Source organism: Corapipo altera, unplaced genomic scaffold (assembly GCF_003945725.1).
Source record: "Corapipo altera isolate COAL_440 unplaced genomic scaffold, ASM394572v1 216, whole genome shotgun sequence".
Lineage (NCBI taxonomy): Eukaryota > Metazoa > Chordata > Aves > Passeriformes > Pipridae > Corapipo > Corapipo altera.
The window spans coordinates 290434-314366 of record NW_020885034.1 but is presented as its reverse complement, the minus strand read 5'-3'; the positions used below and the strand labels follow the sequence as shown (position 1 = coordinate 314366).

Genomic DNA, 23933 nt, shown 5'->3' with positions numbered 1-23933 from the left:
CACCCTCCCCTCACCAGCTGCAGTGCACAAGTCCATCCAAACTCAGGGACAGAGTCCCCTCCCAAGAGCCTGCCTTGCCCCCAGGTCAGTGGGGCTGCTCTCCTCACAGAGATTGTTACAAACAGCAGGAACTGTTTTATTTACTTCCTTCCCCCTCCCTAAGGTGAGGAACAGAGATGCCAATGCCCTCCCTGTAACACTGTCCCCTCCCCAGACACAGCCTCCTGTGAGGCAGGGCCTGGTTTGGGGTGTCCCAGTGCTGCCATCTCAGCTCAGACCACTGAGGAAATCCTTGTATTTTCACAGAATCCCAGAACAGCTGAGGCTGGAAGGGACCTTAAGGACCATCTCACCCCCTGCCATGGGCAGGGACACCTTCCACTAGCCCAGGTTGATCCAAGGCCCGTCCAGCCTGGCCTTGGACACTTCCAGGGATCCAGGGGCAGCCACAGCTTCTCTGGGCAACCTGTGCCAGGGCCTCATCCTGGGAAAGAGCCAGAGCCGTGGGAAGCCCACACTGCAGAGGCTCCCAAGGTAAGGAAGGTGTAACTACAGACAGAGGTTGGTGTAAATCTTCTCTCAGACTGAAAACAACACCTTACCACTGCAACATCTACTTGGGGAACAAGTCACAGTTGGTCTGTACCTACCTCCAGCACACCTCCAAAGTATGTTACTTTTTGGGACAGGCTCTCCAAGAGCTCATATTTTACTCTCCCACAACCAAACCCTACAGATTCACATCCAGGCAATAATATTTGAAACAATCCAACTGATCAGTGGCAAAGACCTGACCATTCCATACCCACAGGAACAGCAGTACCTTTGCTTTCTTCATGTGGCCCATGATATTGCCAAGATCTTCAACATCAATGATAGAATTGGTGCCTCCAGCTTCCTCAGCATCAGCTTCCTCCTCACTACTGGTTTCAAACAATTCCTCTGCCTGTGGGAGAGATCAGAGAAAAACAATTAAGAATTTATCTGAATGTTAAACATAACACCTTTTATCTAAGTGAGATAACTCCTTACTAGTGAAGACCTCTGAAAACAAGGAATATCCTACTAATAACCTGAAGGATGTGCATGGAAGCCTGAAGCCCTTTAAACCCTCAAAGTGCTCCTGGATGAATGAACAGGGAGAGAGGGATTTGCTTTCCAAGGTAAACTCTCCACAGAGCAGAAAAGTTTCTCTCTTTCTGTACAGATCCAAGGTACAGCACAACAGCACTGGTGTAACAGCAAGATTTATTCCTCTTGCCCCTGCAGCAACCAGCACTCCCCAAATCAGCCAGAAGAGACACTTATTGTCCTACAAAATTCCCCAAGGCCACAGCAAACATTCCCAACCCACATTAAATGGCTTGAGGGAAGGTTAAAGTGCCACAGCAGCTCTGGATCTTGCACTGCAGAGTAGGAAAGAGGATCTCTTACTCAAAATCTGCAATCAACACTCCAGAAGAGACACAAATGAATACAGGCAGATACACACAGAGGAAATACAGGACTTGCCCAGGTAACACTCCCCCAGCTGCCTCTGGAAAAACCTTGGGATGCAGGCAGACAAGCTAAGCTGCACCAGGATGAAGTGGAAGCAGGTTAACTGCTCTCAGGGAACTAAATGCTTCACCTGGCCATGGGACAAAGCAAAGGCTCTGATGAGAACCCAGAACTCAGACTGGAGCATCTGCCACAACACAAACCTCACCCCAGTCAGGAGCAAGACTCCCTCACCACATAAATGCCACCTAGCTGGGTCCAGCACTAATTCTTTTTGGATGGTTCATTCCACATATTATCAGCCATGGGTTCTCATCCCTCATCCCCCTCTGCTCCAGAACAAAGTATCAGGCTCCCACAGCATCCCTGTGGGTTGGAGGAGGAAGGAGAGAAGCCAAAGGGGCACTGACCCAGTACTGAGGCCTCAAGGACTGTGGCTGTACCTCAGTATTCTCGTGCTCCGATGCCCCGTGTTCGTGATCCGAGCTCTCCTTGCTCTGCTTCCCTGGAGATTTGCACTTCCCTTTCTTGCACTTCCCACTGCAGGGCTTCTTCTCCCCTCTGCAGAGGGCCTGGAGCCGAGTGAGGAATTTGGCTTTCCAGGCCTCGAAGTCGCCCTCGATGCTGCCGTGCCTGCTCCGCGCCACGTTGCAGTCACCCTCGGCGCGGGTCATCACACGGCTGGCACTGAGCATCCACAGCCACCTGTCCATCCTCCTGCCAACCTGGGACAGCAGCAAAGGGGCAGGGATATTAAACCCAGTCCAAAGGAAAGCAGGAAACTAAAAAAAAAAGCAAGGGTCAAGCCTGGAAGGAGAGCTAGCGAGCTGCACAGGACTGCAGGGCAGGGACTCGTGGAGCCCCTCAGCGCAGACACAAGGCAGCCTGAACACCCCACACTCCCTCAGATCGTTGGGAAATCCCTCTGCTGTCACACAGGTGTGGCAAGGGACAGCTCTGGGAACAAGCTGCTCTGTGTGATGCCTGATGCTCAAGGTGTGTAACACATTTCACGTGGCCCCAGCTGCAAACACAACAACCTGGGGACAGGAGATACCATTTTTAATGAGCGAGGCGACACCAATGACCAGGCAAAGATACTGTCACAGTTTACCTCAGGGAATAAAGCTAAAATCCACAACACACAAAGTAGCCAGGTTTGAGGAAAGCCCTGTAAACTAGAAGGCAGCAAGTGAGAACGTTTACAGACCTGTACCCTCACGTGCTGACAGAAAGCTTTCCAAGCTGGGAAATGAACTCAGCAAGGGTTTACCAGGTGTATTCCCACATCTCCCAGTGCATATGGGACTCCCTTCCCATTTAAAAGGGCAGCACAATTGCTTCAAAGTTGCCCTGTCCAAGTGGCCCCAAAAAGGCCAATGGCATTGGCTTCTACAAGCAGTGGTGTGGCAGCAGGCCCAGGGCAGGGACTGTCCCCCTGTGCTGGCACTGCTGGGGCACCTCCTCGATCCTGGGGGGCAGGTTGGGGCTCCTCCTGACAAGAGAGACACTGAAGGGATGGAGCGTGTCCAGGGAAGGGAATGGAGCTGGGAAGGGTCTGGAGCAGCAGGAGCAGCTGAGGGAGCTGGGAGGGCTCAGCCTGGAGAAAAGGAGGCTCAGGGGGGACCTTCTGGCTCTGCAACCCCCTGACAGGAAGGGGGAGCTGGGGGGGTCGGACTCTGCTCCCAGGGAACAAGGGACAGGAGGAGAGGGAACGGCCTCCAGCTGTGCCAGGGGAGGGGCAGGTTGGACAACAGAAGGAATTTCTCCATGGAAAGGGTGGTCAGGCACTGGAAGGGGCTGCCCAGGGAGGTGGTGCAGTCCCCATCCCTGGAGGTGGCACTCAGTGCTCTGGGCTGGGGGACAGGGTTGGCATCAGGCACAGGTTAGACTCAATGATCTTGGAGACCTTTTCCAACCTCAGTGATCCTATAATTCTACTTGTGCCTTAAACCCAGTCCCTCAAGTCTGCAAACAGCTGCAATTCCCACCCAATCCACCAGCACTGCTCACTTTTGAAGCTGTTCATCCAGCTGAGGCTCTTGGAGGAGCAGGAACCAAGAAGGAAGGACGGGGGACACACTTACTGTGTTGTAATGATCCACATACACCGAGTTCCCCAGGCCAAACACGGCGTATCTGAGCCCCTTCAGGTGGGTTTTCCCAACACGGAAATCGTTGGCTGCCTCTTCCAACCACTTGCAGAACCAGGCCGCGCTCTCCGTGGGCTGCCCATCCGTGTACGTGGCCACCAGGAACACACAGATGTTCCTGCTGGTTGTCTGACCACAGGGACACAACAGGAGAGACAAGATCACTGCATTATCCAAAACACTTGGCATCAGGAAAAGAGCTGGAACACGGGGGCAGCTGGAAGGAGCCAAAAGACAAGATGGGATGGAGCAGGTGACAATCCCAGTGGTGGTGACCGACCTGTCCCCTGGACAGGGACACAGTGAGCAGAACGGGACATCTTCCTGGAATCATACAATGTTAAGGAGTTGGAATGAACCTTAAAGATCATCCAGTCCCAACCCCCTGTCATGGGCAGGGACATCTCCCACTAGACCAGGTTGCTCAAGGCCTTATCCAACCTGGCTTTTGAACACTTCCAGGGCTGGGGCATCCACAACCTCCCCTGGGCAACCTGGGCCAGTGTTCCACCACCCTCACAGTAAAAAAATTTCTTCCTGATATCTAACCTAAATTTCCCCTCTTTCAATTTGTATCCATTACTCCTTCCCCAGTCAGCAGCTTCCTGACCAGACTCCTTCACCACAGTCCCCCACGGATAAATATTTAAAACTACAGACTCCTTCACCACAAAGTGCCCCATGGATAAATATCTAAAACTTCCCAACCTCACATTTCCAGGTTTGTTAGGGGCAGTATCCAGTGCTGACAACTCACACTGAAACCCTCAGGAACTTCCAACACACGATTCCCACAGGCAGGGAGATACAACCAAAACATTTTGTTAGGATTAATTAAAACCAGCAATACTCACAGAAGAAAAACCCATCAAGGGTTACTCCACACACCTCACAAGGAGTTTCTAACTTGTAAGCCTATAAAAGCTGCAGAAGCATCACCAGCTGCTTGTTCTGGCTTTAAAGCCTTGCCCAGGTGCACACAGAGAACAGGGGACCTGGTGCAGCCACTGTCACCCCTGAGTTACAGAACTGGCTCATACAAGGTCACTGTCAGCTTCAGAATGTTCTGTGTGATGCTTTCCCAGTAATTTTCAAAATTTTGGTATTTTCTGCTGAGGGCTGATGGGCTACACTTGCTTATATAGCAGGGAAACAATTTGCAACACACAGCTTTGAGGATTTTCAGAACAGGAGAGAAATAAATGAGGAAAGCAGCCTTGAGAATCCCAGGAAAAAACTTGTATTTATTATTCCTATCTATGTCATACCCACCTCCTCTGCTAAACAATCATCTGGGTCATAGTCTCCCATGTTAATGACTTCCACAGGCAAATTAAGGGAAGTAACAGCTTCAGCCAGAGCTTTGGCAAATCTCTGGAAAAAAGAAACATAGAGGAAGTTATCAATTCCTTCAACCCACACCAGCCCTGCTGTGCTCAGCCACAAAACCTCTCCCAGCACGGGAAGAACACCTGAGACCTGGACACTGGGCCTGTAACTCCTCACATTAAAAACATGAAGTAACTGGCTGAGACTTCCATGAATTTTAATGGCTTTACATTTCCACACACAAATGCCATTTCTTTTTGAGAAAGCACCAAAACCAGCACCTCTTTCTATGAAGACCTGCTGGCAAATTAAAATTATACTGTAAGAGTAAACTTGAAGCTTCATAATCAATATCCTGCAGGCCCCACTTAAAAGGAGGGGGAAAAATGTTATTTTTATAGAATTTTCACTTATCTTTTGTGTTGGGCAATGACTTGTAACGAGCTAATGAACCTCCTAATGAACTCTCAGATTTGTACCCAGTGCAGTGTTTTAAGACAAGCAACATACTTGAATCCCAATGATATTTCAGATCTTTTTCACAAATGTGAAACAAAAGTAACTGATACCTTTGCTGTGCCAGTCTGAGAGCCATAGAAGATCTTTACTCCAGCAACATACACCTCCTCTGCCTGAGGGGTGACACATCCATTTACCAGCTTGTCTTCTGTTCCTTTGGAGGAAGAGGGATTCCCACTGGATTTTTCACCCTATGAAACAGGAGTTGTGTCAAATTCCATCCCCTCTGCAACTGATGTCAAACCAAAAGCATTTAAAATTCAAATACTGTGGCCAGACTGTCAGACAAACACACCAGGAAGTGTTTCCCTGACCCAGGCCATGCTCCAATATCTGGGAGATAAAAGGATCCAGCTGAGCCTCCCAGACTCCTGCAGCAGAACTTCAACCACCTGCAGGAGGAGGTTTTCAACTCCTGAATGGCCCAATCCCACTCCCATCCTAAAACCAGTCCAACCTTGTCATTACCATCACTGAAAACACAAAGGTAAAAACACCAGGCACAAGCAGAGGGATTTCCTTGGAGTGACAGACACAACGTGACAAGTGTCCAGCTGAGATCTGCTCCAAAATCAGAGCAACAGGAGCTTTTAGTGACTCTCAAACATAAAAGAATCCAAACTGAGAATTATATCCACATGAACTAAAGAGCATTTGGGATTTGCAAAACTCTAGGTGGGCCCATTTCACTGCACCAGTGGGTGCCTTCACCCAGCAACTCCTCACTTCCACTCACGGGGTTTTGGGGTGTCCTCAGACAAAAGTGCTCACAGGTTCAGTTACCTTCTTTTTGGTTTTGGTGGTGGTGAACTGAATGACAATCCAAAGGCTGATCCCCAAAGCAGCAGCAGAGTAGATGTAAAATCTGTGCAGCCATATGGATGCCAGGCAAGTACAGAAGTAGCTCCACGTATCCATTGAGACATCTAAATCTGGAAAAAGTCACAGATTCCGACAGTATGAATATGGAATGAGCACACAGAAAACAACCACACAGTCCCCACAGTCTCATCATGGCATCAGCTACTCCCCAGGCTCTGCAGAAAACAGGTTTTGGCTAAAGACAAGGCATTAAAACTGAATCAAGAAGCCATCACCTCCTCAGGTGCATCAGCTGAGCTCCAAGCTAATATTTTAGATTCTGAGTCTGGATATTCTGGGGTTTTTCTTTATAGGGCACCTCTGTTATAAGGAAAAGTAGCAAATATTTGAGCTGTGCAAGTGCCTGAAAGTAAAAAATCCTTTTGAAACATCCACTGGATCATACCGGCCTGAGTTTGACACGAGTGCAGATCTCTGGAACTAGAAAGCTCCAGTTCAAGGGGGAATCACCTCCAGTTTGCTGCTGAACCCAACCCTTGCTTACACACATCAGATATTACGCTGATTACAAACAGAGTTTCAAGGGCAGACTGAAACCTGCATTGAACTGGAAGCACTTTCTCAGAATTGTGTGGTGCAAGTGAAGCTTGACTTGGAACAACTGAGATGTTACAAGTTGGTTCAGTACATTCAAGGTACAGAACACCCCAGCCAGGAATGAGCTTGTGTGGTGCCTGTGAACACCTATTTCATAGGAAACATTCAGGTGCTTAAAAAAGGCTGGTTTGTGACACTTATTTAGTGAGAAACACAGCTGACATCCTCCTACTGTCACCTGCAGCCCCCTCGGACCTCGTTTCTGCAAATATCAGACAAGAGCACAGAATCCAAGCATTCCCAGGAGGCTGGAAACTGTTCTCCTACTTTTCCCCTGGGCTGTTACTCACATTACCAGCTCAAAGGTTTGAGGGGATGCCCGTCACCCCCTCCAGCAGCAACACTGAGCATCCCAAAAGAGATAAGCCAAGAGCACCTGCCAGTGGGCAGCCCCAGTGCTGCCAGCCCACCCCAGAAGCAATCCCTCAAGGGAGGCTCCAAAAACTTGCTGCAGCTCAAGTACCCTGCTCCTCCTCACCCTCTGTATGTCCCACCTTCAATTACTCCATAGCACCCAAAACCCACTCCCTGACCCCCCACTGGAGCTGCCCCCCATCCCTCAGCCCTGTGCCTACCCAGGACCCTGCCCCTCTACACCACCCCCCAAGCCCACCCCATTTAATCCCTCCTCTGTGCTGACCCCCTTCTGTACAGGCCCCTCACACAGAACTCTCACCCCCCTCCATAACCACCTCATTTATTACCCTCACTCCTACACCCCCTCCATAGTTATTAACCCCCCCACACATGGTTATTACACACTCACAGTTATTAACCCCCACAGACCCATCCTTCATGGTTATTACCCCAAACACACCCCCCCTCAGTCATTACCCTCACCCTTATTAACCCCATTTCCCCCCCCCATTATTACCCCGACCCCTTCACCCCCACCCCTCATGGTTATTACTCACACCCATCCCACTCCCCTCACAGTTATTATTATTATTACCCCTCCCTCTTATTATCCCCCTACACACACTCCCCCCTTCCACTTCTTACCCCCACACCCCTCATGGTTATTACCCCCCCACAAACACACACAAACACACACACACACCACCCTCATGGTTATTCCTCCTCCCACCACTCACAATTCACATCCCTTCTCTCTCCCACACACCCCTCAGGGTTATGACCCCACTTTCCTCTGCCTCCCGCAGTTATTATACCCCCAAATTGTTAAACACGCCCTCCTCACAGTTATTACCCCACCCTACCCCCCTTTCATGGTTGTACCCCCTCCACCCCTCATGGTTAATACCCCATCTCCCCCACACACCCCTCACAGTTATTACCCCCCTCCACCACCACCGTGGTTATACCCCCCTACTCCTCACGGGTAATTTCTCCATCTCTCCCCACACACACACACACAACCCTCCCACAGTTATCACCACACACACACACACACACACAGAGTTATTATATCCCTTCTCCCCCAGTTTTTACCCCACCACACACCCTCCTCTCACGGTTACTACCCCCCAAATCCCCCTCCACGGTTGTGATCCCACACTCACACCCCCTCATCACAGTTATATCCCCCCCATCACAGTTATACCCCTCATGGTTCATACCCCCATCACACAGTTATTACACACACACGGTTATTACATCCACCCCCTCACTGTCGTTGTTATTATTATTAATTATCACACACCCCTCTCACAGTTATTATCCCACACACCACCCCCCCCATCACAGTTGTACCCTCACCCCTCACGGTTCATACCCCCATCTCACAGTCCCCCCACACACACCTGGTTATTACATCCCCCCTCACAGTTGTTGTTGTTGTTGTTGTTATTATTATTATTATTATTATTATTACCCCCCCATGGTTATTATCCCACACACGTCCCCCTACCACCATTGTTATACCCCTCACGGTCCATACCCCCGTCTCACAGTTACCCCCCCACACCTGCTTATTACACCCTCCCTCACGGTTGTTGTTGTTATTATTATTATTATTATTATTATCACTACACACGCCCCCACACCACCATTGTTATACCCTCACGGTCCATACCCCCATCGCACAGTTACTCCACACACACACACACACACGGTTACTATATGCCCCCTCGCAGTTGCCATTATTATTATTATTATTATTATTATTATTATTATTACCACGCCTTCCCCTCACGGTTACTACCCCCCAAATCCCCCTCCACGGCTGTGATCCCACACGTCCCCCCTCACCATCACAGTTATACCCCCACGGTTCACACCCCATCTCACCGTTACTCCACACACACACACGTGGTTATATGCCCGCTCATTGTTAGTGTTAGTAGTAGTAGTACCACACACACTCCCCTCACGGTTATTACCCCACACACGCCCGCCCCCACCCCCACCCCCAGCCCCATCTCAGAGTTACTCCACACACACACACACAGGTGGTTATTACATCCTCCCCTCGCTGTTATTACACTTTCATTAGTACCACGCGCCGCCGGCCCCGCACTGACCCCGCCGCCCCGGCCGGCGCTGCCCTCAGCCCGCCATGAGCCGCTCCCGCCCCTTCCGCCCGCCCCGCCCCGCCGCCATTCACTGCCGGGCCGCCGTTCACTGCCGGGCCGGGCCGGGCGGGGCGGGGCCGGCTCAGGGCCGCGGCCGCCGCCATGTCCATCTTCACCCCCACCAACCAGATCCGCCTCACCAACGTGGCCGTGGTGCGGGCCCGGCGCGCCGGCAAGCGCTTCGAGATCGCCTGCTACCGCAACAAGGTCATGGGCTGGCGCAGCGGAGCGTGAGTGCCCCGGGGAGCCGGCGGGGCGGCGGCGCGGCCCGGGGGGGAGCGGGGAAGGACCGGGATCGGCCCGTGTGGGGACCTGGATGGGCCCGTGTGGGGAGCGGCGAGGGCCCATATGGGGACCGGGATGGGCCCGTGTTAGGAGCGGGGAGGGAGCGTGTGGGGAGCGGGGAGAGACCGCGTGGAGATCGGGGAAGGACCGTGCGGGGACCGGGATGGGCCCGTGTGTGGAGCGGGGAAGGACCGGGGTCGGCCCTTGTGGGGACCGGGAAAAGGACTGGGAGTGACCCGTGTGGGGACCGGGATGGGCCCATGTGGGGACCCGGCAGAGGGACCGGGGGCCCTGCCTGGGAGCCCGTGTGCGCCCTCGGCAGTGACCCCTGTGTGACCCGGCCGTGGAGCTGCCCCGGTACCCGGGCCTGACCCCCGGGAGATGGTGCGGGAGTCCCTGGGCAATGACACCTCGGAGATGGAGGTTTTCAGGCTCTGCTGATCCAGCCCTGGGCAGCAGGAGCTGTTCCTTGTTTAAACACTGATGAGCTCCTTGCTTTGCTGGAGAGGGACTTTGGACAAGGGCCTGGAGTGGCAGGGCAAGGGGGAGTGGCTTCACGCTGATGGAGAACAGGGTTAAAAGGGGTATTAGAGAGAAATTCTCCCCTGTGAGGGTGGGGAGGCCCCATCCCTGTAAGTGTCCAAGGCCAGACTGGACAGGACTTGAAGCAACCTGGGCTAGTGGAAGGTGTCCCTGCCCATGGCAGGGCGTTGATCTGGGTGATCTTTAAGGTCCCTTCCAACCCATCCCATTCTGGGATGATTCTGTGAAGGTTTCTAACCCCGTCCTTTTCTCTAGGGAGAAGGATCTCGACGAGGTCCTGCAGACACACACTGTGTTTGTCAATGTTTCCAAAGGCCAGGTGGCGAAGAAGGAAGACCTGGTTCAGGCATTTGGGACAGATGACCAAACAGAAATCTGTAAGATGGTAAGTTTTACACACTTAGCTTTAAAAAAGCTTGGAGAAGACTTACAGCCACACAGTAGGTTGGTTTGTACTGTTTGCAGAATGCTGCTGTAGTTGTTTGTTATGAAATGAGTAAAAAGGACTAGGAACTCTGTTTTATAGTCTTAAATTTTATGTATGCATCTGGCTGAAAAGAGTTCTGGGTGTTCTAACAGACAGCTTCTCTGCACTGATGTTGAGCACTGAAGAGTTCCTCACCTAAGATAAGTGGACAGTTGCTTACTTTGGACAGTTCACTTAAGTGTTAATAACAGATCCAATCTCTTGATCCTTCTTGGTTGGATAGGAACTGTGGGCTTGTTGTGAGTGATAAGAATTCAAGTAAATCTCATGAGTCAGCAGTGCCCTGGCAGCCAGGAGGGCCAACCCTGTCCTGGGGGCACCAGGGAGGGGATTGTCCCGCTCTGCTCTGCCCTGGGGCGGCCTCACCTGCAACACTGGGGCAGTTTGGGGGGACACAATGTAGGGAAGGGATTGAGCCATTGGAGAGTGTCCAAAGGAGGCCATGAGGGTGGGGAAGGGCCTTGATTTGAAGCCGTGTGAGGGCACTGAGGGCACTTGGTGTGTTCAGCTGGAGCAGAGGAGACTGAGGGCAGAGCTGCAGCTTCTCCTGAGGGGCAGCTCCGATCCCTGCTCTCTGTGAGCAGGGCCAGCAGCCAGGCAATGGCTGGAGCTGTGTCAGGGCAGGCTCAGGTTGGATCTCAGCCAAAGGTTCTTCCCCCAGAGGCTGGTTGGGCACTGCCCAGGCTCCCCAGGGCAGTGGGCACAGCCCCAAGGCTGCCAGAGCTCAGGGAGGGTTTGGCTGATCCTCTGGGGCACAGGGTGAGATTGTTGGGGTGTCTGTGCAGGGCCAGGAGCTGGACTGGGTGATCCTTGGGGGTCCCTTCCAACTCAGGATATTCTATGATTCTGTGAAATCTGTGCCTCCCTCACTGTAGTTTCCATGGTGAGTTTTTTTGTCTGAAGTCTTTCCAGAGCCCTCGTAACGATTCACTTTATCAATGTGATTTTTTGTTTTCCGCACTTCACACATCTACCCAAACCACTCAAACAATGGTTAAATTTAACAAAGTTACTGGAATTTCCACTCTTCACACCCATGATGTTTCTTAACTGGTTTCTTTATTGTTACAACCCAGATTTTATCCAAAGGGGAGCTGCAGGTATCAGACAAAGAGCGCCACACGCAGCTGGAGCAGATGTTCCGAGACATCGCGACCATCGTGGCTGACAAATGTGTGAACCCCGAAACAAAGAGGCCCTACACAGTGATCCTCATAGAGAGAGCCATGAAGGACATCCACTACTCTGTCAAACCCAACAAGAGCACCAAGCAGCAGGTGAGTCTTCCTGCAACACCAGCTCCTGCTCCGAGGTGCTGCGCTCTGGTGTAATTCCTCAGCTCCCTGTCACACAGGGATCAGCAAAACCCCGGCATGTGAGCCCTCAGAGGGATTACTCAGCCATCTGGCAGCTGAATACAAGCAGCTCCTGAAACTCAGGCAATTTGTTTTCTAAGAATTCGGAGAATGGAGAAAGAAAGAAACGTAAATAAAACAGCAACAGTGGTACACATGGAACAGAAATTAAAGGTTTGTGATTTATCCCAACTGAGGTGTTATATATCAGCCTTTGCATCTGAACCACCTGGGTTTGTGGTGTTTTGCAGTGTAACTGGTATTTAATTTTATTTTAGACAAGGTTTTTAAGTGTTTGTAGTGATCACTGACAGCAAGAACTTTGCTTTTTCTTGTTAATCTGACAAAAAGAGTGTGACAGCAACCTCCCTGCAGCAGAGTGGTAGTGACCAGCACTGAGAGATGGGTCTGAAGCTGGTGCAAAGGGTTGAACAGATTCTGATGTGTGTGGTGGTTTTGAAGCAGGTGTGTAAATGCTCTTCATGTCCTTCCAGGCCCTGGAAGTGATCAGGCAGCTGAAGGAGACCATGCAAATTGAACGTGCTCACATGAGGCTGAGGTTTATCCTCCCACCAAAGGAGGGCAAGAAGCTGAAAGAGAAGCTCAAGCCACTGATTAAAGTTATTGAGAGCGAGGACTTCCAGGAGCAGCTGGAAATTGTAAGCAAAAAGCAGTCCCTGGGCTTCATACTTGACTTGACTATGTATTTTAGTAGAAGGTGAACTCATAGATGGAAGGTGGAACTGAATCAGAGCTGCTCTTTGGGGTTTTTAATATCATCCTAAGGATGTGAGCATGGGAGCAACCTTTGTTATCCAGAGATTGCTGCTCCAAGCTGAGCAGAAGCCCAGTGCAGTTTCTCTGAGCATTGATTGTCCTGCCACACTGATAAGTTTTTCTGCATGTGTGGAATGTTACTGTTATTTATGTGGTGGCTCAAGCCTGTGTTTTATTATTGTATTATATTTTATTATTTATTAGTGGTTAATTATTTCTTTTTAAAAGTCTGTGGGAAAGCAAAATTTGGTATTTGTAAAAATCTTCTTTGAAAACAGATTAGAATCCAGCAATCCCAACTGGGAAAAGCCATGTCCAGCATGGGGAACTGGAACTGCAGAAATTCAGGGGGAAGATTAGATTAGATTACCTGGAAGATACTGCCAAGACCTTCTTAGTAACTAAATGGGTTTTTTTAATGAAAATTAATGTTAGGCCTTGATTAGGGCCTGATGAAATTCCGATGTTCTTGCTTGACTGTGGTGTGGAACATTCCAGGTGTGCCTTGTTGACCCAGGCTGCTTCCGAGAGATCGACGAGCTGATCCGGAGTGAGACCAAAGGGAAGGGATCCCTGGAAGTGCTCAACCTGAAGGATGTGGAGGAGGGAGATGAAAAGCTCGAATAACAAAACCTTCCTGCAGCAGTTCTGCTTCGACAGCCTCCCCTGAAATGACTGGTGTAGCCACTCTCTCCTGTCAGGCCTTCGTGGGTTTTTCCAATCTCTTGCTGCCAAATGTTTTCTGACACTAATCCTTTGGGATTTTTCCATGCAGTGTGGGGGTTTTTTTATCATTTTACACTTGTTTGGGTTACAGATGTCTTTGCCTGTAGGAAGGTTCTGTGTCAGAGTTGCACTAATAAGGACTGAGTTAGGATGTGGTTGGAGGTTACTCTGGCTTTGCTTTAGTTTCAGGGTTGCTGTTGAAGTGGTTTGACTGATTTGGTGCCAATTGTTTGTACTTTTGAAGTTGTCAGTGTTGAGTGGAAGGTCGCACTGGTCACTGAGGAGGGGGTTTGTGTGTGAGGAGAGGAACCTTTAAAAAAAAGAGAGCCACATTTTCGCTTCTAACAGGTGCAAAGTGTGGATCATGTCCAAGAATCAATCTTTTGGCAGCGGGAAAACTGACTTAAGACTTCCATAATTGGCTGCTTGGTAATTAAAGTACTTCAAAGGACCATTAGTAAAGATTTCCTTCACTGGATATAACAGCACTTGCTGACTTAGAGATGATGTTCTCCAAATAACTTATTCATAAGATATATTTAGCTACATTAATAAAAGCAAATGATCATCTATTTATATATTATAGATAAAGAAAGAAAATACTTATTTTTGTTAATAGTATAGGAGATATCCCTGGCTGTGGTGATGCTTTTTGTGGGCTGAGCCTGTGCTTGGGAGCTGCTCTGTTCACATGATAAAATGAATCTCAAACAGGCAGTGGTGGCCCCTGGCCATGGAGCCAGACGGGCTTTTGTTGGGCCGTAATTCCCAGCAGGAATTGTTTGTGTGTGCCCCTTTGCTTTTTCAGCGCAGCACAGACCAATTCTGGCAGCTGTCCTTTATCCTGTGTCTTTTTGTGCTGCTCTCTAATCCAGGCACGGAATTTCCAGCCAGCTCCTGGGGCACGGGATATAGTTCTTGCTAATTCTGTTAAATCTTCTTGCAGCTGCGTTAAACAAATGATTCTGGGGGGGGGTTTCAAGGGAGAGGGGAAGGGAGGACAACAACGGGGGAAGGAGAGACTAAAAATACAAAGCACCAGGCAAAGCAGATCTGGTTCAGTGACTAAAAGCTAAACCAGCAGGAATTTTGGGAGCCTTTAATGTCACATTCCTGTTTCCATGCTGATAGTAGGCAGCAGGTGAGGAGCTGGGGATGAATCCAGCCAAGGATTAGATCTCTCCCAGGTGAGCGTGTGCTGGTCCCTGGTTGCTGTCGCCTTCCAGAGCTCACCCCCTGACAGTTCAACTGAGCTCAGGTTTGTACTCCTGACCTTTTCCTCTGGACCTTGAACTCACTGTGAGTTTCCCAGGATTTCAGCAGGGTGGAACTCTGGAGGGAGGGGGGCTCTGACCTGTCAGGTGGATCCTCAGTCCAAGGCTTCCCCCAGGAAGCTGATTTGTGCTCGTGCAAGGCCAGCATCAATTCCTTCAGCAAGATTTTGGGAGGACTTGCCGCTCCAGAGCCTGAGTTTTGCTGAGGGCAGGTGAAACAGAGATTCTTGAACCGCTTGATCCTTTTTAAAATGCTGTCTCTTGTCCCCAGGGGGTTTAAATGCTGCCTGGGAAATTCAGCGGTGTAATTACTGGATTGGCCACATGGACACGGGCTCGGTGTGGGAGATCTCTGTGGGTACAGCCCTGAACTGCTGCTTTCCCTGGCCATGTCCCCACACACGCTTCAGGAAGCACTGAGGATGGTCATGTGGATATTTAGCTTGTCACTGGCAATTAGCACTAAAATGCAGTTCATAAATATGCAAGTGAGACGCTGAGCAAGAGCCTCAGAGGATCCTGTGTGGGTAATACTTGATTTCACTAGCCTTTAATTTCTTTGTTTTCCGTGTTCAACACCTTGAGCACAACAGGATGGCTGCAGGTCAAAGATCTGGAGTTCCAGAACCTTCATCTAAGCTGATTTAGGAGCTTGGTACAAGGAAGGCAGTTTCCTTAGGAAGCCCTTTTTTTCTGCAAATCCAAACATTAAGGATTTTCTCTGCTGGAGGGAGCTTGGGTTTATTTATCAACAAATAAATGCACGTGCTGGCATTTCTTGTCATGTTTGTAGTTCAGCAAGAATGTCTGGTGAGCATCAAAATAAAGCTCAGTATTGGTAATGCTTTGGGTTTGCCTGTTCCTGCAGGAGTAGAATTCCTTGCACAAGAATTCCTGGCTAATTAAGTGGAATTTCCAGAGGTGGGCATGTAAATAAGCTGGCAGCTTCCTGGAGAGCACTGCTGGTGTGTTGGGTGTCCATGCACACGTGTTTTCCCTGGAATTGTCCTGTTCCTCGTGGGGCTTGGAATGGTCCATGACTGGGAATGGTCCATGACTGGAATGGTCCATGACTGGCTGGGTGACAACTGCTGTTGCCACAGCAATAGGAAACAAGGCTGGGATCCTTCTCCCCCTGATTAATCAGTTCCTAATTAATCTGTACCCTGCAGAGGCCCAGAGGGGCGGTTGCTGAGCAGGAGACACAGCTCCGGCGGCAGTTGGAGGTGCCACGGCGACGGTTCCACGGCAGAACCGTCGTGGTCACGACCCTGTGACGTCTCCACGGGGCCGTGGGGCCACTGTGGCTGCCCCTCACGGGTCCAGGATGGTGGGCCCAGGGATGGCGGGCGCAGGGATGGGTGCCCAGGGCCGCGGTGCCGCCGGCACACAGGGCAAGAAGGCCGGGCTGGACAAGCGCTGCCGGGAGCTGCGTGACCTCGTCAGCCTGCAAGGTGCTGCCCCTCGGCCTCACGGGGACAGGGGTGGGCTCGTGGCCCTCCCCATCCTCCTACACGTTACCACTGACCCCCTGATGTCCTCCAGCGCAAGGGTTGCGGATTTTCTCCCAGTCGTGTGAGGAGAAGCTCCGGCAGAACAGGCAGCTGCTGCCCAGCCTGCAGCAGGCGCTGCAGGAGGATGCCCGCGTCCTGGATTTTGTCCTGAAGGTACCAAAAGGCCCCACCTGCTGCACCCCTGCACCTGCAGCTCCTCCAGCAGTCCCTTCCAGGAGCCAGCAGCAGGACGTGGCCATTGCCAGGCTGGCAGTGACAGTCCCTTTGTCCCTCTCCTGCCCGCAGTACAACAAGCTCCCTGCCAACGATGCCTTCGCAGAGGGGAAGGCCGCTGTTGCAGCCACCGAGAGCCTGGAGGTACCAGCAGGGTCTGGTGGGACGGGCTGCTCCTGGGGGGCTGGGGCTCTGGGAACGCTGGGAAGAGCAGTGCATGGCAGAGGGATGTGGTGCCAGCACAAGGACAGCCCCCCAGGGCCACTGTGGTGATTCAGGGCGTCTTCATATGAGTCCTGTGGGTCCCTTTCCACCACAGGACCCATCCAAGCAGGTCCTCCCTCAGCTCCCTGAGCAGACCCCTGGGATAGAGGTCCCCCAGTGACCTCCTGGCTGTCCCACCCTGGCACTGCCTGGGTTCCTACAGGGTCCAGCTGCATCCCTGGGAGAGAGATGCCATCCCTGTCCTTCACTGCCTGTCCCAAGGTCGTGACCTGGTTATGAGCCCATGGAGATGGAGGAGCTGCCTTTGCCTGCGGGCCCTTTGCAGGGACAGAGCGGTGCCGCCGCTCTGACAACATCCACAGCTGGGGCACTGGTCGATTTTATTGACCCCCAGCCCTGGGTCTGTGTTATGCAGAGTCCCTAAGCCCAGCCCAGCCCTGCCCACCTCTCCCTTACCCCAGCAAAGCTCTCCCACATCCCAGCCTGTCAAACCCATGACAATGGCCTGGAGCAACGTCCCGGTGTCCCTGGTTCTACTTCGGGGAGGGCTTTGCCAGGCAGGACCCCCTTCTCCTGCAGCATCCGGGCTGGTAAACACTCCCATGCCCATCCAGGCGGCCCAGAAGAGGCTGGAGGCCGTGGTCCATGACCAGGTGAAGGTGTGTGACATGCTGCTGCACCAGGTGAAGCAGTGGAGCCAGGCCCGTGACGATCGCCAGAGGTACCTGCAGCAGCTCAAGAACGCTGAGTTGGATGACAGGCTGCAGCAGCCACAGTTCCAGGTACCCAGGAGCCCTTCCTGGGGTGGGGTTCAGTCCTGCACCCCCCAGGTGGGCACTGGGTATGGCACAGAGAGTCACTTCAAGTCGTCCCTTCCCCCCCCGGTGTCTGCCCCAGGCGATTCGCCAGCTGGGCAACGACATTGAGAAGATGCTCATGAAAATTCAGACTGGGCAGAGGGTGACCAGCATGTACCTGCAGGTGCAGGACATCATGAGGAAGGTGAGCTCCTGCTCACCGTGCCATCATCCCACCTGCTCCCCCTGCAAAGGCACGAGGTGCCCAAGGGGCCATGTCCAAGGGGATGCCCTCCTGGATTGGTGGGGTCCTCCCGCTCCCCCCATCCCCTGTCACAGCCTGGGGGACCCCCAGGGCTCGGGGGGGTGACGTGCTGTGTTCCCTGTGTCCCAGGAGCTGTTCTACCTGCCTCGGTACCTGGACCTCATGTGTGGGATAACTGTGATGTACAATGAGGAGCTCACATCCCGGCAAAACCTCAAAGCCACTGATGTAATCAAGGTGAGACTTGGGACAAGGACCTTGGGGTCCCTTCCCACCCTCCAGTGCCCCCAGACAGCACCACATACCCGGGCCTGTGAGCCTTCCTTCAGCCAAGAGCAAAGAAGACAGAGCTGGAGTCACCCACAGCACCCAGATGCCTCCACAGCTCTTCCCGGGCCAGGCTGTCCTGGGGCTGGGGACAGCCCACCTGAAGCACCAGCCATGGGGAAGGCAGCTTGCTCCATGCCCCAGCCCTCCTTTCCCAGCTTCCTTCCCAGCCTGTTTGCATGGAATTGAGGATATTTTTGACACTGGCTATCCCAAAAGCTCAACTAGGTCACAAATCATAGATTCATGGAATGGTTTGGGTTGGAAGGGACCTTAAAGATCATCTCATTCCACCCCCTGCCATGGGCAGGGACACTTTCCACTAGCCCAGGTTGCTCCAAGCCCTGTCCAACCTGGCCTTGGACACTTGCAGGGATGGGGCAGCCACAGCTTCTCTGGGCAACCTGTGCCAGGGCCTCCCCACCCTCACAGGGAACAATTTCTTCCCCATATCCCATCTTAAGCCAATACTTAAACCTAATAACCAATCTCAAGAAAGCTCCAGCTGAAGTTTGGCAGCAACTTCTCCCTCCTCTGTTGTGCTCCAGAAACTCATGGCCGAGGCAGGACCCCAGGTCCTCCTGGAGAGGTCCCTCAGGGAGCAATCCCTGCTCGAGCAGAGGGAGAACCTCGAGAACCTCCAGCAAAAGACAGAGACCGAGAGGCAGCTGAGAGAGGTGAGCTGGGGGCCCGGGGCTGTGGGGAGGTGCCAGCCAGCGGTGCTGAGCCCCCCGGGGTGGGGGCTGCAGGGGCAGCAGGGGGGTGACAGTGACTGTCCCTGCAGCAAGCGGCGTCCCTGCTCTCCGCTGACCAAGCCCAGAGCTCCTCGGACGCGATGGGGGGTGAGTGCCTGGCGGGGGGCAGGGCTGGGCTCTGGGCACTGCCACTGGCACATCCTCCCCTGCCGCTCCCCTCCCACCCCAGGGGCCGACGCCGAGGCCGCCATGACCCAGCTGGAGCGCGAGGCCTTTGTCAACGACAAGATGGAGATGGCCAAGGCTGCCCTGCAGTGCTCCAACATCTGGGTAATGGAAAACCCCCCTCTGGTCAAGCCTGGGGCTGAGACCCCTCTGCTGCCCTGCTTTCACTGTGGGGTTTATCCGCTCTCCCCTCCCTGGAGCCCCCCAAAGTGTCTCCTTGTGTGGGCAGACACGGAGCTGCCCTTCTCCATGGCACGGGATGTGGCTGTGACCCCCCCGAGGTGCCCCCAGCAGCAGCACCATGGGCAGAGCCCTCCTGCTCTCCCCTGGCCAGGACATCCCGGGCAGCCTCCTGGCACAGCTGAAGTCCCTGGAGGACCTGGAGCAGCACATCCAGGAGTGCAAGGAGAACAAGCAGGTGCTGAGGCAGATGCTGAAGGAGCTGGAGTTGAAGCAGGCGAGGCTGAAGTTTCACCAGCCCCTCGGCACAACCAGGTGCTGCTGGCCTTGGGGCAGTCGTGCCAACCAGGGCACCATCCTTGGGGGGGACATGTCCCAATAGGCACCCCGACCTCCATTCCACTGCAGCCACCCACCCCTCCTGCACCAGGGGGGTTCCTGAGCAGGGTGATCCCCCAGCTCTGCTCCTGGCAGAGCACCCAAAGCTCCCACTGTGGCCCTGGGTGCACCCTTGCTCCTTGCCTGGCACAGGAAGTGGTGCCAGCAGCACAGAGTTGGGTTGAAAGCAGCAATTTTGCTCTGCAGTTGCAGGGCAGGGCGGGGGGACCTGAGCAGCTTTTGCAACAAATTTGGGGTGTCTGCAACAGGTCTGGAACGTCTGCAGCAGATTTGGGGGATCTGCAGCAGGTCTGGGGCGCCTGCAGCAGGTCTGGGGCGTCTGCAACAGGTCTGGGGTGCCTGCAGCAGATTTGGGGTGCCTGCAGCAGACATGGGGGGTCTGCAGCAGATCTGTGGGGTGTCTGCAGCAGATTTGGGGTGCCTGCAGCAGACATGGGGGGTCTGCAACAGGTCTGGGGTGTCTGCAGCAGATTTGGGGTGCCTGCAGCAGATTTGGGGTGCCTGCAGCAGACATGGGGGGTCTGCAGCAGGTCTGAGGTGCCTGCAGCAGGTGTGGGGTGTCCCTACCCCCGGGCAGTTGTGTGACCTGTTGTTGGCTCCAGCCTGCGGGAGGAGGAGCTGAGGGAGAACCTGCAGCGGGAGGAGTCCCGGCTGGAGCAGCTGCAGGCGCAGATGAGGAGGAACCAGGAGCAGCTGATCGAGTTTGAGAACAGCATCGACAACCTCTTCGTCCGCCTCCACAGCATCACCATGCCCGACCAGGTGCCCGCGTGGCCCCAGTGGGGTGGGACAGGGTGACGCTTGGTGCAGCCACCACCACCGCGAGGGGCTCGCTCTCCCCACCAAGGTGGTTGTTCTCCCTCTCCCTCCCTCCAGGGGGACTCTCCCCGGCCCGTGGGGTTGGAGGAGAAGCTCAAGCAGTGTGAGGAGAAGCTGCATTACCTGAAGCAGAGAGTGTCCGACCGCCCCCCCCAGCGCCCAGACCTACGACAAACACAGTGAGGTCCGTCCCTCTGTCCCTCATGTGCCTTTGGGGACCCACACAGGGCTCTCACAGCCCATTCAAGTCATCCTTCCTCACCCAGAACGTGGAGGTGGCCACAGGGAAGAGCCACGGAGCAGCCCAGCCCCAGATGGCTCTGGGAGCTGTGGGGTGTCCCCACACCAGCGAAGTGGGGCACCCCCTGGGCTCTAACACCCACCTTCCCATCAGCACTTATCCCAGTGTGTCTCTCACAGATTTTTGGGAAGGTCAGAAACCTCCTGGAGAAATCAACTGCAGCTGAGGCACAGAACCTGAAGATCTCCTTTGAGGATGTGGGCACTGCATTCCACGGTAGGAGAGCACAGTGGGGACACAGTGACTGTCCCAGCCCCTGCCTGCTGGCACTTCTGGGGGTCCTTGTCTGTCTCCCACTGTCCCAGCACACCCCAACCCACGAGCTTCCTTTGGATCCTGGGGCTGACCTTGGCTGTCCCCAGGGCTTTGAGCATGGGTGGTGGTTTGAGGTGGGGCTGTGGGAGAAGGAAGGCAGATGGGGGGTGATGAGCACCAGGCCACAGCAGGAACAAGGAGAGATGCAGTAGGGCAAGCAGGGAGTCCCTTGTCTTCAAAATCACCTGGCTGGGAAGAATAACCAGTACTTGGCTCTGCCTGTGGACACTCTTGGAGGAGACAAAGAGCTTTTGGCAGGTCACCACCGTTTTTAGCAAAGCAGGAGCTGTGCCCACCACCCTGTAGCTCCAGACCTTTGTGGGAAGCCCCAGCAGTGTTGGAGATGGGCCATCACTGGGTCCTGCAGGTCACTCTGGGGTGCTGGGCTGGAAAAGCCCGAGGGCTCTCTGGGGTCCCACCAGCCTGACAAAACGTGCTGGCTCTGCCAGGGACTTGGGCACAGCAGGGATGGCCCTCAGAGCCTCCCACCCCCCTCTTCTCCACTCTCCCCTGCAGTGTCCTTGGATCTGGAAGAAGAAGAGCAGGACTACATCCCGAGCCGGGCAGACATCAAGAAGCAGGGGCAGCAGCTGGTCAGGATGAACACCAAACGCCGCAAAAGGAAGTAGCTTTGGGAGCCCCAGGCCACCCCTCATGCCCTTTCCCCAGCAGGTTTATTAAAGCAGACCTTCTTCATTCCTCCCAGTTCTGTGGCAAAGCTGGGATGGGTGGTCTTTTTGTCACTTCTGTCACCCAGAACACGTGAGGGACCCAGCGCTGAGGGGCTGAGCTGGGTTTGGGGGCAGCCCCTGCCCCTCGCCCGGCTGCTTCCCCCACAGAGCTGGGGATGGGCTGGGTGGGCACAGCTTCCCAGCTGGAGCAAAGATGGGGGCAGGTTGGCCTTCTCCCCCTTGGTCCTGTGGGGCCAACACCTTCTTGGGACCTCTACCCCACCAGCCAGCTCTGGGCCCCCGATGGGCCGGTGTCTGCCTGAGGCAGCGATGGGGAAACGTGGGGAACAGGCTGAGACCCGTGTGGCCCTCAGGGTGAATGTTTTTGGGAGCAGAAGGACAGACCCTGCCTTGGAAAGAGCCAAACCTGAGCTGAAGCCCCCAGCCTGGGGCTGCCTGACCTCCCTGCAGCCCCTTGGTGGCTGTCCCCTCCCTGGTCCCTGCACACACCCCGTGTAACTCCTACTCACAACCCTGAACCGGAGCAAGCCCCGGGTGTCACCTGAGGGCTGCAGGAGGGGCTGGAGCTCAGGGGGCCCCAGCCTGGCCCAGGAGAGCAGAGGATGCTGCACCAAGCCCTTGGCTCCAGGGTGGGACCCTCAGCCCTGCTCATGGGTCACGGACACCCTCCCGTGGAGGCCACCTTGTCACCTCTGCTCTGGTGCAGCAATGCTGCAAACAGATGGTGCTGTTTCTCCAAGGTTTTGCCTGTGGCCCCGGACAGAGATCCAGGACGGTGGTACCTGGGCCATTTCCAGGGGAATATCAGCATCAGAGCAGCCTTTCACTGCCATTTCTGACAGCCTGGGCTCTGTGCTTTGTGCTGCCATCGCTGGTGGCATCATCACTGGGGGGGGATGGCTGGCTCTGCCAACCCCCTGAGCACACTGGTAGGTCACCCAGAATGTTCTTGGTGGGTCTCATGTGCAATGAGAATTGTACTGTCAAAACACAGCACAGCTTGAGTGTTTTCAGGGAAGCTCTGGAAAGCTTCCCACACAGCCAGGAACTCCTTCCCAGTATCCCATCTAACCCTGCCCTCTGGCAGTGGGAAGCCATTCCCCCTTGTCCTGTCCCTCATGCCTTGTCCAAACTCCCTCTCCAGCTCTCTTGGAGTCCCTTTAGGCCCTGCAAGGGGCTCTCAGGTCTCTCTGGAGCCTTCTCTTCTCCAGGTGAACCCCCCCAGCTCCCTCAGCCTCAGGAAGGTTTTCCCACTCTGGGTGTGGGGAACAGAGAAGCCACAAAGGTGTTGAAGGCTTTTCTCTGGCAGAGCTGGATGGAGGATTTGCTCTGTGGCCCATTTTCCAGCTGGAAGGTAATTCTGGGATGTTTCAGCTGCCCTCAAAGGAGGGGAAGAGCAGCAGCACGACCACGGCACCGGGTTTTCACCTCTCTGAACTCCCCCAGCTGTGAGCAGAGTCACCAGGGCTGTACCTGCTCCATCAGGAGCATCCATTGGATGCGTTCAGACACCGCATCCCAACCCTCCTCAGGTTTCCAAGGCGAGGGAAGGGCTGTCACCCCCCAGCCGGCAGCTCCCGGGCACGCAGCCGGCGCTGGGTGCAATCGGAGTGACTGCTCCTGGCTCCCCGGGATCCGGGAGAGGCGGCGCCGGGAATGGATGTGACAGGTGGAGAAGAGGTACGAGAGGAGAGGGGGGAAGGAGCCAGAGGGAGAACCTTGGCTTCTGGGTCGGAAAGGAGTGGGGAAAAGTGGGGCTGAAGGGGGGTCTGACATAGGGGAAAATATCGTTAATAATGTGAGTAAATGAGGGGAGGGGAGGGAAGGGAAAAGGGGAAGAGGGAAGGGAAGATTAGGGAAGGTTTGGTAAGGGAAGGTTTGGGAAGGGAAGGGAAGGTTTGGGAAGGGAAGGGAAGGGATGGGAAGGGAAGGGCTGACACCACTTGTGGTCTCATTGGGTGTCAGACATGGGTGGCACAGCCCAGGGAAGGAGGTGAGAGATCTC

At 53.9% G+C, this 23933-nt stretch overlaps 3 protein-coding genes across 8 annotated transcripts in view; 2 read left to right on the top strand and 1 right to left on the bottom strand.

The window, feature by feature from the left end:
* Positions 1 to 9518, bottom strand: part of TYW1 (tRNA-yW synthesizing protein 1 homolog) — a 96764-nt gene extending 87246 nt beyond the window's left edge. For all 6 annotated transcript variants that reach the window (XM_027668253.1, XM_027668254.1, XM_027668255.1 and 3 more), the window contains exons 1-7: positions 9464 to 9518; positions 6285 to 6433; positions 5552 to 5692; positions 4926 to 5027; positions 3588 to 3782; positions 1944 to 2225; positions 824 to 946 (exon numbers count right to left, since the gene is read on the bottom strand). In XM_027668253.1, the coding sequence (XP_027524054.1) occupies positions 824 to 946; positions 1944 to 2225; positions 3588 to 3782; positions 4926 to 5027; positions 5552 to 5692; positions 6285 to 6419 (978 nt within the window). In that variant the 5' untranslated portion in view covers positions 6420 to 6433; positions 9464 to 9518. The remainder of the gene's footprint in view (positions 1 to 823; positions 947 to 1943; positions 2226 to 3587; positions 3783 to 4925; positions 5028 to 5551; positions 5693 to 6284; positions 6434 to 9463) is intronic.
* Positions 9519 to 9568: 50 nt separating this feature from the next.
* On the top strand, positions 9569 to 15803 carry SBDS (SBDS, ribosome maturation factor). The gene is made up of 5 exons (XM_027668247.1): positions 9569 to 9744; positions 10598 to 10727; positions 11906 to 12106; positions 12679 to 12843; positions 13460 to 15803. The coding sequence occupies exons 1-5, from the start codon at positions 9617 to 9619 to the stop codon at positions 13586 to 13588; spliced, it is 753 nt and encodes a 250-aa protein (XP_027524048.1). The 5' UTR covers positions 9569 to 9616; the 3' UTR covers positions 13589 to 15803.
* A 220-nt stretch (positions 15804 to 16023) lies between these two features.
* Positions 16024 to 21959, top strand: CCDC183 (coiled-coil domain containing 183). Its single transcript, XM_027668245.1, is given in 16 exon segments — positions 16024 to 16232; positions 16263 to 16415; positions 16507 to 16628; positions 16761 to 16832; positions 17528 to 17695; positions 17811 to 17915; positions 18105 to 18212; positions 18851 to 18979; positions 19087 to 19144; positions 19227 to 19327; positions 19557 to 19717; positions 20404 to 20563; positions 20678 to 20767; positions 20769 to 20804; positions 21041 to 21137; positions 21753 to 21959. Coding segments are annotated over 15 exon segments (1647 nt in total). The 5' UTR covers positions 16024 to 16232; positions 16263 to 16288; the 3' UTR covers positions 21866 to 21959.
* The last annotated feature ends 1974 nt before the right edge of the window (positions 21960 to 23933 follow it).

Bases quoted from the DNA above. Each gene is read 5' to 3' on its own strand.
- SBDS (XM_027668247.1), top strand. From the start codon at position 9,617: ATGTCCATCTTCACCCCCACCAACCAGATCCGCCTCACCAACGTGGCC. The intron at 10,728-11,905 runs GTAAGTTTTACA...GTTACAACCCAG, and splicing joins AAACAGAAATCTGTAAGATG to ATTTTATCCAAAGGGGAGCT. The intron at 12,844-13,459 runs GTAAGCAAAAAG...GGAACATTCCAG, and splicing joins TCCAGGAGCAGCTGGAAATT to GTGTGCCTTGTTGACCCAGG.